Below are 14,339 nucleotides of genomic sequence, written 5' to 3'. Positions count from 1 at the left end.
CTGTAGATAAGCCTTCAGATTTTCCTTAGACCTAATTTTATTCTAGTTTCATTTTCCTATTTGTTCTGTTTAGGGGAAAGAATGAACCAAACATCTCTATTTTCCATGTCATAGGTTCAAATTTCCCCTTTTTGTAAGATTCCAGTCATATTGGATTAGGGGACCCACTCTCCAGTATCACAATTATTAATCAATTATATGGCCCTTTTGCAGATTAAGGTCACATTTTGAAATACAGGGGATTATAACTTTGACATGTCAATTTAGGAAAGATAAAATTCAACTTATATAAAATGTTGAATTTCAACATAAATGTCATGTGTCATGGAATATAATCTCTTTTTTCCCCATCCATTTGAAGCAGGTAAATGTATGAGAGCCATGCAAATCAGACCCTGGCTTGTAAATTACCAACCTCTGAACTGTTACCTCTCCTCCAGAGGGGAATTCTAAGTTGGGGAGGGAAAGAGGGACCAAAAGCTTTCCTCTGGTCCCAATCCCTCCATGGATATGAGTGTGATATCACATATCATGTAGACCACAGGAGCCTGGCTCACTATGAAGCAAATTATATTCAGATAAAAGGGGATATATTAGCAAGTTTGGTGGAACTGGATAGACAAACAAGAAAAAAACAAAGAAAAACAAAAGCCCAGAAAGATAAAGTAAATTAGAAAACCTAAAGAAAGATTTGCAAGAATAACATATCCTCTTCATTTTATAGCATTTATGAAATAAGATAGGTGCTATTAAGAAATTTATCAACATGTTCAAAATAATTAATGAAGAGGAATTTAATTTCTACAGGGAGGAAACCTGGAGAGATAGGTACCAAAAAATTTAGATTGAGTAGACTGAGGTTACAAAAACCTGACTAAAGCTACAGTTGTGAAGTTAAAAAAAAAAGTATTAAAAAATCATTTGTATTTTAGGGACTCTCTATGACTTTCTCATTCCTGAAAGTTTTTCTTGTACATTATTATAGTACTTAATATTCTTCATCTTGGAAGAAATGCAAATAAGGGTTTGATTTTCACTATAAAATTTTGCTGTCCTATAAGCATTTTTAGTCGTATAGATTTTTTTTAGTGTGTAATCTTCCCTAGGCGTTTAATTTCCAACTATTGATCTTATTCTTTAATTTCAAATTATTGATCTTCTCCTTTAATTTTCAATGGTTTTTCACATACCCTTTAATATAAACTTTAACGAGTGAACTGAAGATTGTGGGAGGTAGTTTTAAGGGACATGACACACACCCCTCCCTACCCTAGAACACTTCTACAAAACCTGCTCAAATATCAAGTCACATGACTAAAAACAGATCATATGTCCTTAGTTATTTTAACCCTCCCTGAATAGAATTGTCTTCATAGATTTGTAATTTAACAAGGGTCTCTGAGATTTAATTAAGAGTCAGTTTTTTTCCTATAATATTTATGTAAAAGCATTTCTGCATCTCTTACTAAGCTTCTGTTAAAGGTTCTCAATTATATTATTTAGTGCTAGTGAATAAAGAGCTTAGATATAAGCTATTTCTATACTTTATTTCAAGAAATAAGATAATGTCTCCTGATGAACTATTTTCTTTAATTAAGGTGCCCATACTACAGAACTTTGAAATACCCATTTTGCTTTGTCTTTTTAGGTGCTCAGAGATAAGTTTTATACTTGATTTCAGTTGAGAGGCTCAATTTAGAATTTTCAATTCAACTTTCTCCTCCACTTCATAATTTAGATCTTTCAATTTTTAACTTGCTTTAGTGATTTTTTTTTAATATAGTACCTTTTATTGCAACCAGACACAAAACTATTTTGAATGCCAGTAGGATATAAGTAAATGATTGGCTCTTTTCACTTTGTCTAAGACATATTTTTGTGAGCTTAGTTGTTTCTATTGCTTCCTTGGGTTATAATGATTTTTTTGTCCCCCCTCATTTTTTAATCAATAATTTATTTCCTGAAATAACTATATTTGTTAAAGAAACAAATACATGTTGGACTCAAGAAATGCATCCTTTTTTTTTTAATTGAGGTGAAGTTGATTTATGTGTCATTGAATTTGTTTTATGGATTGTAGGCTCCAACCTCTACAAATGTATATTTCCAAATCTTGCCCACCTCCAAAGTCCAAAAATCCTCCAATGTGGCTTCATTTTGTGTGTGTGCATGTCTGTATATATGTGTTCAAGACATTGTTTTAGGCAATAAAATTGCCATTTGCCAGAGGAGAGGAGCAATCCTTAGTGAGCTCAGGTTCATAACAATCACCATATGCTGGACAAAGAGCACAAGGACTCCCTGTTCTATAAGTGGAAGGAGTTCTTTGTTCAAGAGTTTGGCTGACCTTGCTGCTTTTAACTCCCTTTTCCATTGTCCTGTATAGCTACATTACAGGTGGGCATTGGGGAGGCTTTCTTCCTAACAGCTGCAACATTTTAGTTCCTCCTTTCTGTTGGTACTAGTTTTAGGGTTAAAATTTGCATTCTCACTTCTGTTTGGTGAGCCTTGGCATATTTCTCGTAATGTCACTGCCTCCCCTGTTAGAACTGTTGGTCTGTTTATTTCCTGAGTACTCCCTGGATTGACTCTTGTAAAGTCATGGCCTATCACTTGGATCTAGCCCTAATTGATTCTTCCTGTGAGCCATCTGCCTTTATACTCTGCGCTGCCCCCAAATTATGTCACCTCAAACTGGGAGACAATGTTCTGACATCGTGCAAATCCATATCTTATGGTGGGACTGCTGGAAATGGCTTTTATAGAGTGTAACTATTCTGTTAGTCAGATCATGCACAGCAGGAAGTGTTTAGAAGTTTTCTTCTAGATCGCTGGTTCACCAGTATCCCTGTCTCTTATCCCGTGTGTTTTCTACTACCATTAGCTTTAGCATGAAGCAGAGATTTATATAACTGCTATCCCAAAAGGCACATGGTTATCTGCTGTTGGTTATTTTGAAGTGCTGCGTCCAAGCAGGAAGGATGAATTTGAGCAAGATCTAAGTCTTTTTTTCTCTCTGCTTCTAGAAATGCCAGATTAGGCTGAAGGCCATCGTTTTCTTATCTGATCTTATTGAAGGCTGAAAGTAGTAGTCAACTTCTGACACTTTTTTCCTGGTCCCCTGAAACTCTATCTGATATTTATGTGATCTTTGTTCCAAGATACATTAGGCACTTTGTACAGACTTCTTTGCTATCAAATAATATCTTTTGCCCTCATCCTGGCTTGGAATGGGGGTATCCTTTACCTCATCTTTGCTTAGCTATTATCAGATTTTAAGGTCTGTTATTTGTAATTCTCCACTTACAGGCATCAAATTCTGCATCAGTAAGTATTCATTTTGGTGCAAGTGATAAAAATCCAACTCTTAAATGTTTAAATTGAAGGAATATATTGCTTTCCATAACCAGAAAGACCAGAGATGCAACTGTCTTCAAACGTATTTGTTATAGAGGTTTAATGTCTTTGGGACACATTTCTTCTCATCTTTTCTGCTACTTATTTTGAATACATTGTAATTGCTTTTCCATTTTTTTTGCAAGATTAGCCACCATCAAATTTAGTCTTGCATAATTCTCAGGGCTAGCAGCCAAGATAGCAACTGCAAAGATTCTTTTCTTGACCTGTCTGAGTTACCTGCTCATTCCTCAGGAGGATTTCATATTCTGATAGGTAAGGCCTACAACACATAGTGCTCTCCTCTTGATTCAGGAGTGGGATCAGCTTCATGGGTTGAGAATGTAGAGAGGTGGTTTTCCTGAAATAACATTAAGTCAAAAAAGCTATATCCTCGGCATTGGTTATCTACAAAAAGGAAGGCAAATATGAAACACAATTCAGTTTTAGTTATATACTCTCATGTGATTATTGAACACATTTCTAAAGCATAGTGGTTCTCAAATATTTTGCTTTTTGTCATTCTAACTTGATTTGCTATGTATAATTCCCTTTAACTCCTTCCATTTTGCTGTAAAAGGCATCATTTTGTCTTTCCTTATGGCTGAATAAAATTCCACTGTGTCAAGGACATTATTAAGTGAAACTTACACTTTGTTTTGCCCCTATTAGTATATGTGGCATTGAAGAATACAGTAAATATAAATATAGATGCAATCTGGCACCACTTGTACTAAGGCACCAACAGTTTTACCCTCACTATATTTGCACTACCAATACATATATCTCTATGGTAAAAAGGTAAAATAACATTTTAGCATTTTAAAGAAAATTATTTTGCTCTCACAAATAATTTTGCCCTCACCCTAGAAGGATGCAGGTCTATGTTTCTATAGACCATATTTTGAAAACCATGATTATTCTTGCAATAATTAAAATAGCAAAATTTTATTGATATCACTCCTGGGTATTTACCAAAAGAACATAGGAAGACTAATATGAAAAGATTTATGTATCCCTATGTTCATTGTAGCATTACTCACAATAGCTAAAACAAGAAATCAATCTAAATGCCATCAACAGATGACTGGATAAAGAGATTGTGGTGTATATATTTCATGGAATATTACTCAGATATTATAAAAAGGCGAAATAGTGTCTTTTGGGCCAAGATAGATGGATCTTGAGGTGATGATGCTAAGTGAAAAAAGTCTGAAAGTGAAAGAAAATTACTGGATAGTTTCAGTCATTTGTGGAATAATCAAAGAAGGATCAAAACCGGGGTGGAAAGAGCACAAGGGACTATGGTGATAATGCACTGGTGAATTGGTGGTGGGAATTTCACGGGGACTACACCTGAGAGGAGAAAGTATACATTGTACAAAAATGAAGAGTGATATAAAAAATATATATATACGTAAGAAAAGAAATTTAAAAAAAGAAAAACAAACTGGCAAAACACCGCAAAACTAATTCTTAGACTCTTAAAAATATAGTGGTTACCAGAGAAAAGTGACAGAAGAGGGAATAAGAAAGGTAATATGATAAGGTGTTGCTACTGGTGCTTTGGTGGAAGGTGAGTGGAGCATGTGCACATGTTGAGGTATAAAGTTGTACTCCCAAAATAATATGGTTATGTAATGAAAGGCAAATCAATAAAATTTGATTTTAAAAAAGACATTTTATCAGAATCTATGAATGTGAGCTGTTAATTTAGTTCACCCTCTGATTTTTACCTCTTTCATTTCATTGTGACAATACATGTCAAACTAGACATGAGTGATGCTGCTCTCATAGAACCCTTGCTGTAGTTGGTTCTCCTTTACTAACACTTGGACATCCTTGATTCCTTTTACTGCCAACTACATAAACAAAATGTTTTAAGAAGTCATCATAGTCAGAGGCAGAAAGGATTTCATCAAGCTCTCAATCGATGGTATCTTAAGAAATAACAGCCAAAGAATACTCAGCATAGATTTATTCAGCACAAAGTAAAAATATTCATTGATCATCTCTAAAATATTCTGTTTATGTTCTCTCTCTTTTTTTAAAAAAGATTTATTTATTTATTTATTTATACAAGCACTGGGTACAGTCAGAAGCGCGGGAGGGTGAGAGAATTCACCAGAGCCAGAGCGGGGAGCAGAGCAGGTAGAAGGACCAAAGTACACTGCTGAGGGGAGCAGCGGGCGGCAGGAGAGGTCTGCGCGCCATGTGGGACCCTCCTCCGGTGGCCTGGGAGCAGCCAGGGATCGAACCGGCACTGCAGAGGCTGCTGGCAGCCTTGCAGCCCAGCGCTCAACCACTGCGCTACCAGGGGAGACCCTATTTATATTCTCTTAAGGGTAATAATTAAAATGGCACATAGCTAAATGCTATGAGTTGGATACAAGATAGCATAAAGTTTCATTTATGTGTCTGTACAGAACTATGGGAAATTATCTTGTTTTCTTTCTCAGATGATTTTCTAATTATGAACTTTATTTCAACTCTCTTAAAACTTCCATAATTAAATTTAAATGTTAAATGATGTAAATTAGAATGAACTGATAACTGTCTGAAAAGGTGGTTGATGAAAGTTTTAGGAAATCCAGGCGCTTATCCTTACTTTCACTTGAAAAACAAATTCATTCAAATCATTTAACTTTTCTTAATTTCCCTTCCTTCATTCATAAAATAAGAGTATCAAGCTAAAAATGTTTCAGAGGTTTATTCATGTGGTAGGATTTAGCTATAGCATATTAAAAAATAGTTTACTTGTGATGGGGAAATTTGAGATTCTTTGAAAGTTTTGTCAGTATTGTGAAGTACTGAATATAAAAATATGCAATATGAAAAGAAGAGGGACAATGAATGTCATTTTGTATATTGAAATTTTTTTGTATATTTTTGTATATCATTTGGATTCTTTATGAGAAAGCTCTTATTTCTTCTTGTCCTTTATACCTAAAGCCAATCTTATCTTTTCTCATTATAATTACCTTATGTGTGGACTCTCAGAAATATGCAAATATATTAAAATGCTGGATTTACTACACACAAAAATGTTCTGAGATAAAGGAAGTCTAATTGTATCTGATATAAAGTGATTAGGTAAATTTGATTTTGAATCTCTTTATCACTCATGGCATTTTTATTATAACCTTTTCATCAATGTTGGGGTAACACTTAGCAAAGAATTTCAAATTTCTTACAACTGAAGCACATCAGTTGTCACCCTATGGTTACTAATATTTTATGTCGACTTAATGTTCAATTGTAAATATGTTATTCTTCTGTTTGCAAAAAAATAGATTCTTTAAAAACTTCAGTTCAAATAAATGAAGTATCAATGGCATTCTAGTTGCTATTACTGATATCAGTCTATTGATACTATAGCTATTTTTTATGGAAGAGTATTTTAGTGACATACTAGCAAAAAGTTAGCTGCTATTTATGTTCATAGAGTAAGGACTCATCATCTCATATACAGTCTTTTATTTGTGTTAATCAACTCCCATAGTAATATTCTAGAGCCACAAAAATAACCACATATTATCCAAATAATTTATCATTTAATAATTTCAAGAGTTATAAACTCCAGAAAACTCACATATTTAACTCTACCAAAACCATCCTTTTCATAAGAATGGGTTCATAAACCAATAAAACTGCACACTTGTCACTTGAAGTATGAAAACCCATGGCAATTAGCTCTAAATAGAGGGGGAAAGACTGATGGTGGTGTTAATAGCAAATAATACATAAAATAAATAAATCTTTGCTAGTTTGGCCACCAAATGAATGTGGAAAGGTTTTCATGTTGAAGAAAGAAGATGAGTAGCTAGATGGATGCAAAGATATATAAGAAGGGTGATTTAGTGGTTTAGATAGGATTAAGATCCACAATTTTAGTACTCCTGAATGGTTTACTAAATAGTTTTGTGATCTTAAAAAATGTTTCTCACTTTTTTTCAATATGGGAATTGTCTAATGTACTAGTGTAGCCTAAGCTCAGACTATGGTTAGGGATGAGGTGGGTGCTTATGGACACAATGATAGCTTCCACTCTGTTGGCTGGTGGTAGAAATTAAATGTCAGGCTGAGACTATCTCATAGATTGACCTGAAGGCAACTGAGGTTATTCAGAAAACAAACTGCACATTTAGGCTTCATGGAGACAAAGTGGACTGTGTGTTTTTGGTTTTGTCTGGTTGTCCAGCACATAACATTAGCAACATATATTTAAGCATAAAGGAGCACACAAAGTAAGTTTTTCCAAGACAAAATTAGATTAATGATTTGGAAACTTAAGGGCTTTAGGATATGATGGAGCTCATTTGAGGTCATCTTAATTAAGCTAAACATGTTTTTATCCTTCTCAAAATTAGTAAGGAAAGCCAAGATCTATTTTTCTTGTCATAAAAGAATAACCACAAAGGAAGTCTGGTGTGAAAAATAAGCCAAACAAATTTCTCTTAGAAAACATCTGTTTCTTATATATCTGAGGTTTAGTTGAGTGAAAATGATACTTAAAGGATAATAGTAACAAAACAGAGTAGATTATCGCATAACCAAAATTTATCCCTGAAATGAGACTATATAGAGTTTAAAAAATGGGAGATATAATAGAATTTGAAATTTGCCATTTGCTACGGAGACAAACATTTCTTCTTTATTTAGGAACAGCAATGACTCTGTAGAAACTGTATTGTTTCATCAATATCAGAGCATTATGGAAACTAAAAGCACTCTTCTATATATACCACTGTCTTAGGTATTGTATGAAGAGAGCTACCAAACATTGGAGTTATTTGGATACCTAGAATCTTATTAGATGTGCCTAGGTATACAGGTTATATGACTTAAATATTTCAGTGTATATGAAGGAAAATTATTTTGCCTATTATTTTACTTACACTCCAAAATAATATACAGCATGATAAACCAAAATTTCTTCAATAGAAAAGGAAAGGAAAGGAAATTATCAAGACTGATGAGTCAGGCAGATATTTACATATTAAGAATGAGGCCAAACTAAAATATCTGCTATGCAGATATTTTATTAACTGGCCATTTATTCTAAATAATAATAAAAAATTATTATAATGACAATAATGATGAAGCACTATTTTAGATGGAAGTGTATCACTGTGATGTAATTTCTTATTTTAAAACTTGGTTCAAAGACCTTTATTTAAAATAAATGATAAAACATATAAATGTAGAAAGATATTTAGCTCTTTCTACAGGATGAGAAGTGATTTAAATCATCCATTAAAAGAAAAGAGCAGAACCAGAGAGCAATATCAAAAAATCCAGAACCATGAATAACTTCCTCCTTCTTACCAACTTCATTCAAAGGTAATATATTCAGGGAAAGTATTTCTATCCTGTTTAGAACTTAGGATAACTAAAACATAAATATTTAAGTCATCAAATTAGTCACTTAAGACTAATAAAAGAGTAAGTGATCCATATGAAGAAAGTGTTGAAGCTTTTCCATCTTTTGACTTTAGATCATGCTGTCCTTGTAAATGTTTATCATTTATCTTGAAGTGTTTCTCAAATAGTACCATACAGAGAGAAGCGCATATTACTTAACATTTATATAACAATTCTCTAATGTAAAACATAAGAATGTCTTTCCAGAGTTTTACGTGATACAAAAAAATCTGATGTGATAAAGCTTTGAATAATTTTTTAATTGGCAGATACAACTATAAGATTGGATGAATTGAGAAATAAATTGACTCTTGATTTAATTCTCACATGTATATTCCCTGAACAGTTTTTATAGCCTACACAGAGCTCAGTTAGAAATGTCTGGTCTCATTACACAAGAAGCCAAACTCACAGTGAAGTTCAGAGCTAAAGGAAGCAGAGGCAGGAAACAGTCACTGAGTCATATGATGGGAATGTATGGCTAGTGAGCTTTGATAACATTCAGCTAAACCACAATGTTGATTTTGGAAGATTTGTCGTGGGAACCCTAAGTGGAGTCCTTACCCTTTTGGGGTGCATTTGTTTTTAAGTTTCTGATTGTGTTTAAATGGTTTGGGCCAGTAATTTCTTATTAAATACAGTGGCAGAGAAACCTTGAAATGATACCCTCTGTAGTGTATCACATAAGCTGTTCAGCAATTGTCCTAAGTGGCCAACCACTCACCTTATAGGTAAAAAAGTCAAAGCTTCCATTTCAGTCAAAAAGCTATTTTTTCTCAAGCCTCCATCCTGTTTTATGGGGATTACTTTCTATCAATCCTATTGGCCACTGCTCTATGTTTAGCTCTCTTTTCATTGACAGTTGATAATGACCCAGTGTGTCAAAATAAACTTTGAAAATAAAAAGATCAGGGAAGGTGTAGCAGGAAGTCCTTACCTTTGGTGATTCTGTTTCTAAGTTTTTTTCATGTGCTCTTACATTTGCCTCCAACAGGGCTGTTGCTGCACAGTTCTCCATGACCTCAGTTCCTGTCACACCTTCCTATTCCAGCACCCATGCTGTCCTCAGGTCTGTTCTTCGAAGTGTTGGTTCATCATTCCATTGAACAAATATCTATGGGCTACATACTAAATACCAGGTACTATTCCAGTGGCTGGATACGATAGTAAAAAAATTCTCTGTGCCTTAGGACATACTAGTGGGGTGAGAAAACAGTAAGTTAAAGTAAGTATTTAGTATACTTAATCTTGATACCTGCACTATTGAAAAAACATAAGATAGAGATAGGGAGTTGGCAGGAGTGGAGTACTTGCGATTCTAAATTGGGTCGTAGGGCATATGCCACACTGAGAAGATGGATTTTAAGTCAATATGGGAAGAATATATCTGCTGTAGCCCTTTCTGAAAAGGGATCTCTGAGATGAACAGCTAACCCTGGTCTAATATAATAGCCTGGTGAATATAACACTTCAAAGTAGTTTTGTTTTTTTAGCTTCAGCACTCTGTTGGTTAAGGAAACTACACCAAGTTGGTCAGAGTCTTGGGGTAAAATGTTCTTGTGGAATCAACCAGCTAATTCTGTCATAATGCTATTTTCTAAGCACTCAAGACTCCTCTCACAACCTCCATAAAGTCCAAGAATGAATACATATATCACATAATTAGTAAATCTCTACCAGTAAAACTAGTAAACCTGACCCTTTGTTCTTGAAGGCAGTCAATTACTGCCCATTTCTGTGAATGAAGTGGAAATTAAACTTTGGAGGCTAAGGAGTTAGAGTCTGAGTAAATCCTATGCTTGGATTTTCTTGACTTTTTGTTTTTCACATTTGCACTTTGCAATGTTTTATACAATTAACACAGGAAATAACTGAGAATTTAATAAATTTTAATTTCAGAACAATTTTAACCACAGAAAAATTGAACAGAAAGTACCCACCTCACTCACAGTTCCCCCTATTAATAGTATCTTACCCTAGTGAGGTATAGTAACTACAATTGATGAGCCATTATTGATACATTATTATTAATTAAGGCCATCCTTTATGCTCAAGTTCACTCTTTGTGTTGTACAATTCAATAGATTTTGACAAATGCAAGATCAGATTTACTAATTATGTAGTATATGTACTCACTCTTGGGCTTTGTGGGAGTTGTGAAAGGAGTCTTGTTTGAAGAGGGTCAAACCTTAGACAATATCTCTACTTCATAAAGAATTGTGTCCATGAGACTTGGTTCCACAGGGAAGTTTTGCATGTAATAATGGGCTTATGGTTTCTAAAGATCAGGTGATCGTGGTGAACTTTTTAGGTATCCCAGTTGCTAATTGTCTGTGGAAGGTCTGACCTTCTTGTGATTACTTATGTCCCTCAGGATCACAAAACCTTATTTAACAGAAGAATACCCCAGAAAATGCCTGACAAGTCTCATACTCAGAAATTTCTGAGCCCCAGATTTCTCACTAAAAGGAGGCATATTGGTACTTTCCTCACAATAATGAGACACACTGTATAAATTACTTACATGTAACCAATACTCAGTAATTGACATCTATATTTTACTATTCAACTGTTATCATTTCCCACTGAAAGTAGCTTTTGCTTTTAAGTTTCTCCAAAGAATCTCCCAGTACAGTTTTAAAATGTTATACCTCAGAATTCTTGAGCTCTTCATTGCACTACATAGTGTGTAATGGAAAGATAAAATGGGCTGGACACAAAATTTCCATTTTATTATATATATATTAATGTATTGGGTTGCAATGTACACATAAAGTTTAAAAACTATATTTCTATGAAAAGTTGCTTTTAGACAGTGATCCTCTATTGTATCTTTTAAAGTCTATAGCAGAGTGTTGGATAAGTTCTTGCATGTTAGATTCTTTAAATTTCTAAGGTCCAGAGTTTAGCACAGATCACTGATTATATAACTATATTCTTCATACTCTTTGGAATTTTCACTAGGTCCTATCATTGGATTTTAAAAAACAAAACATAAATACCTTAAACTTTCTGAAAATCAGAACATATCCTCTTCTAATAAACTATTAGGATTTTTCTTAATAAATTATTTACTGCTCTTTGGATCTTAGACAATTAAATTTCTAGTGTTTCTGATTTCATATAGTCCCCCTCTTTGCATTCATTTATTCAAAAGTATTTTTTGAGTGCTTACTGTATTACCAGGCACCAGAAATACAATAGAAAAATTTTTTTCATTTTATATCTTGCCTTTTTCCAAGCTTCATTCCCCTTCCATCAGTTGCTCTTGGCTAAAAACTTGCATTGTAATATTTTATGCCAAGCAGGCTGGATATCAACCTGTGGAAAATACTTCATTATATCATAAGTACATCATATGGCCACATGACATTGTAAATACATGCTAACATACTTCAATGTGACTCAAATGATTTCCTCAGAGCAAAAAGAGCATGTGGAATTCCTTAAAACAACACAAAACCCCAAAACTTTTGAAATAAATTTTCAAATTCTTGCCATTAAAATTATAAAGGTGTTGGATAAAATTATTTTCCATTCTATTTAAAAGTTTTTCAAAAATTTAAAACAATATTGTATTTTGTGTCATATCCATTTTTTGGTTAATGCAAGGTATCTCCTTAAACTCAAAGCTATTGATCCATTTTATGTATTTTTATTTTCTTTAGCGTTCCAATTTTGAGAATGACCTTGAAGCAAACATTGATAAGGAAAGATGGAAAGATATTAGTATGTAGGAAAGAATTCAAAAACTTCCAACTAAGCCATTGCTGATCTTCTGGGATCCCCAACATCCTTAGTCCTTTTGCATTTGTTGCTTGGCAACCATGTTTATACTACAAAGACTTTCTCCTATTTGTAGCCCATGAGGTCACTTTAGGTGCTCCCTAGTCCAAATCCCAAGAAATCTCTCCATTCTTCTCTTATCCTTGGACTGTTCTGGGTCAGGATTGATCTTAACATGCATGTGAAGTCATTGAAGAACACTTTGATCATGTTTTATGAGTAGTATATAGCCTGGTGTCCACAGTGAGAGGTTTTCATCTTTAGAACTCTGAACTTTCCACATTTTAATATTTCCAATTCATCTAAATAAACCTGATAGTTCATCTTATTTTTGCCTATTCTAACCCTTGTTTCCTTCTTATAGCTTTGTGTGGATAGGCTTTGCCTATAATTTTAAATTGAAAGGTTTAAAATAATTCAACTACCAGTATTAATGATAGTATCTTATTTCTATAGACATTCATACAATTCAAACTGATTATATCCATTACTTTACTTGATTTTGTTTGAAGAGAATAATGGGGATTCTGTGACCTTAGAAGGCCAATTTATGAGCTCTTTTTCAGGAAATTAGTGACACTCAGCCATTTTCTACAATACCCTCATAGCATAAAAAATTTTTCTAGGGCTGCAAATTGCTTATAATTTATGTTGTTCTCCTTTGAAAACATTTTTATTTCTTTTCTAATGAATTTATGCTGCAAAGCATATTTTCATGTTTCAAGACTATGTATTCTGGATATATTACACATAGTGCCATCATTTTCTAATTTCCTAGAGCATTTTTTGAAAGTCAAAAATATTTTTTTAAAAAATGTTTAATTATTTTAACTGGTCTCATTTAAAAACATTTTATAACATCATGGACCATTTCACTTCGGTAATTAAAAATGCCTTTCAATTTCAGAAAAACTAAACTGCATTAAAATTATTAGTCATCTGTTTGTTTTGAGATTAATTTACTTTAAGGCAACCTGAATTCATTTCCACTAATTGTACATGTAACTTAGCAAGTGAGCATTTGGGGGAAAATATTCTTAGGTTTAATTTACAAATTTTCATAATCAATTTTAAATAATAAATATCAGTGTGTTAGCACAATATAGTAGACAAGGAAATTAGTTCAACAATATAGCTTATAATCAGAACAACAATCAAAATTTAGAAGCAATATTATATTAGAACATATTTAAGAAGTTTCATATTTTAGAACACCAATATTAATATTAATATTCGTGTGTATGCCAAGGTAATATTTTTCTAAGTGATAATGCCTCCCATTGATTTCCCATTTACCAGATAGATACCAAATAGGTCAAATTTGCCTAATGTTCTTTCCATTAAGATAGGGAGAAAATTTATGGAGTGTTTCAGAAACTCTACTGAGGTTCTGTTAGCAGGCAGACTTAAGGGCACCTGAAACCCCTAAACTTACATGCTCTAAAAGCATTTTGCCATACACTACCTAAAGGCAAAGTGACTTTTAGTGTAAAGAACTTTAATAGAATTAGTGTGCATAGAGAGAGATGAAACTATAGCAGTTTCCCAGTGAAATACCCAAAGTCACCCATCCTGGTGTGTGTAAATGTCCAGCTAAAAAGGGTTAGACCAAAGCAGGGCCACAGAGAACTGAAAGCTCACCATAAGTCTAAGATACCTTTGGCAGGGAACATAAGAAAGGGAAAAAAGGACCAAGTCTAGGACAAAAAGAGCAAAATCAAAATACAAATCAA

General features: G+C 33.5%; 1 protein-coding gene across 3 annotated transcripts in view; it reads left to right on the top strand.

Moving 5' to 3' along the window:
- The window catches only part of STARD13 (StAR related lipid transfer domain containing 13), a 367,001-nt gene that overhangs the window by 35,097 nt on the left and 317,565 nt on the right, over positions 1 to 14,339 (top strand). For 2 of the 3 annotated variants that reach the window (XM_054701404.1, XM_054701403.1), the window contains one exon: positions 9,815 to 9,889. The exons of the other annotated variant lie outside the window; for it this stretch is intronic. In XM_054701404.1, coding sequence (XP_054557379.1) covers positions 9,815 to 9,889 — 75 coding nt within the window. The remainder of the gene's footprint in view (positions 1 to 9,814; positions 9,890 to 14,339) is intronic. 3 annotated transcript variants of the gene reach the window in all.

Source organism: Talpa occidentalis, unplaced genomic scaffold (genome assembly GCF_014898055.3).
Source record: "Talpa occidentalis isolate TD23 unplaced genomic scaffold, MPIMG_talOcc4v2.1 talOcc4.5, whole genome shotgun sequence".
Classification (NCBI taxonomy): Eukaryota; Metazoa; Chordata; class Mammalia; order Eulipotyphla; family Talpidae; genus Talpa; species Talpa occidentalis.
This window is presented reverse-complemented; position numbering and strand designations above follow the sequence as displayed.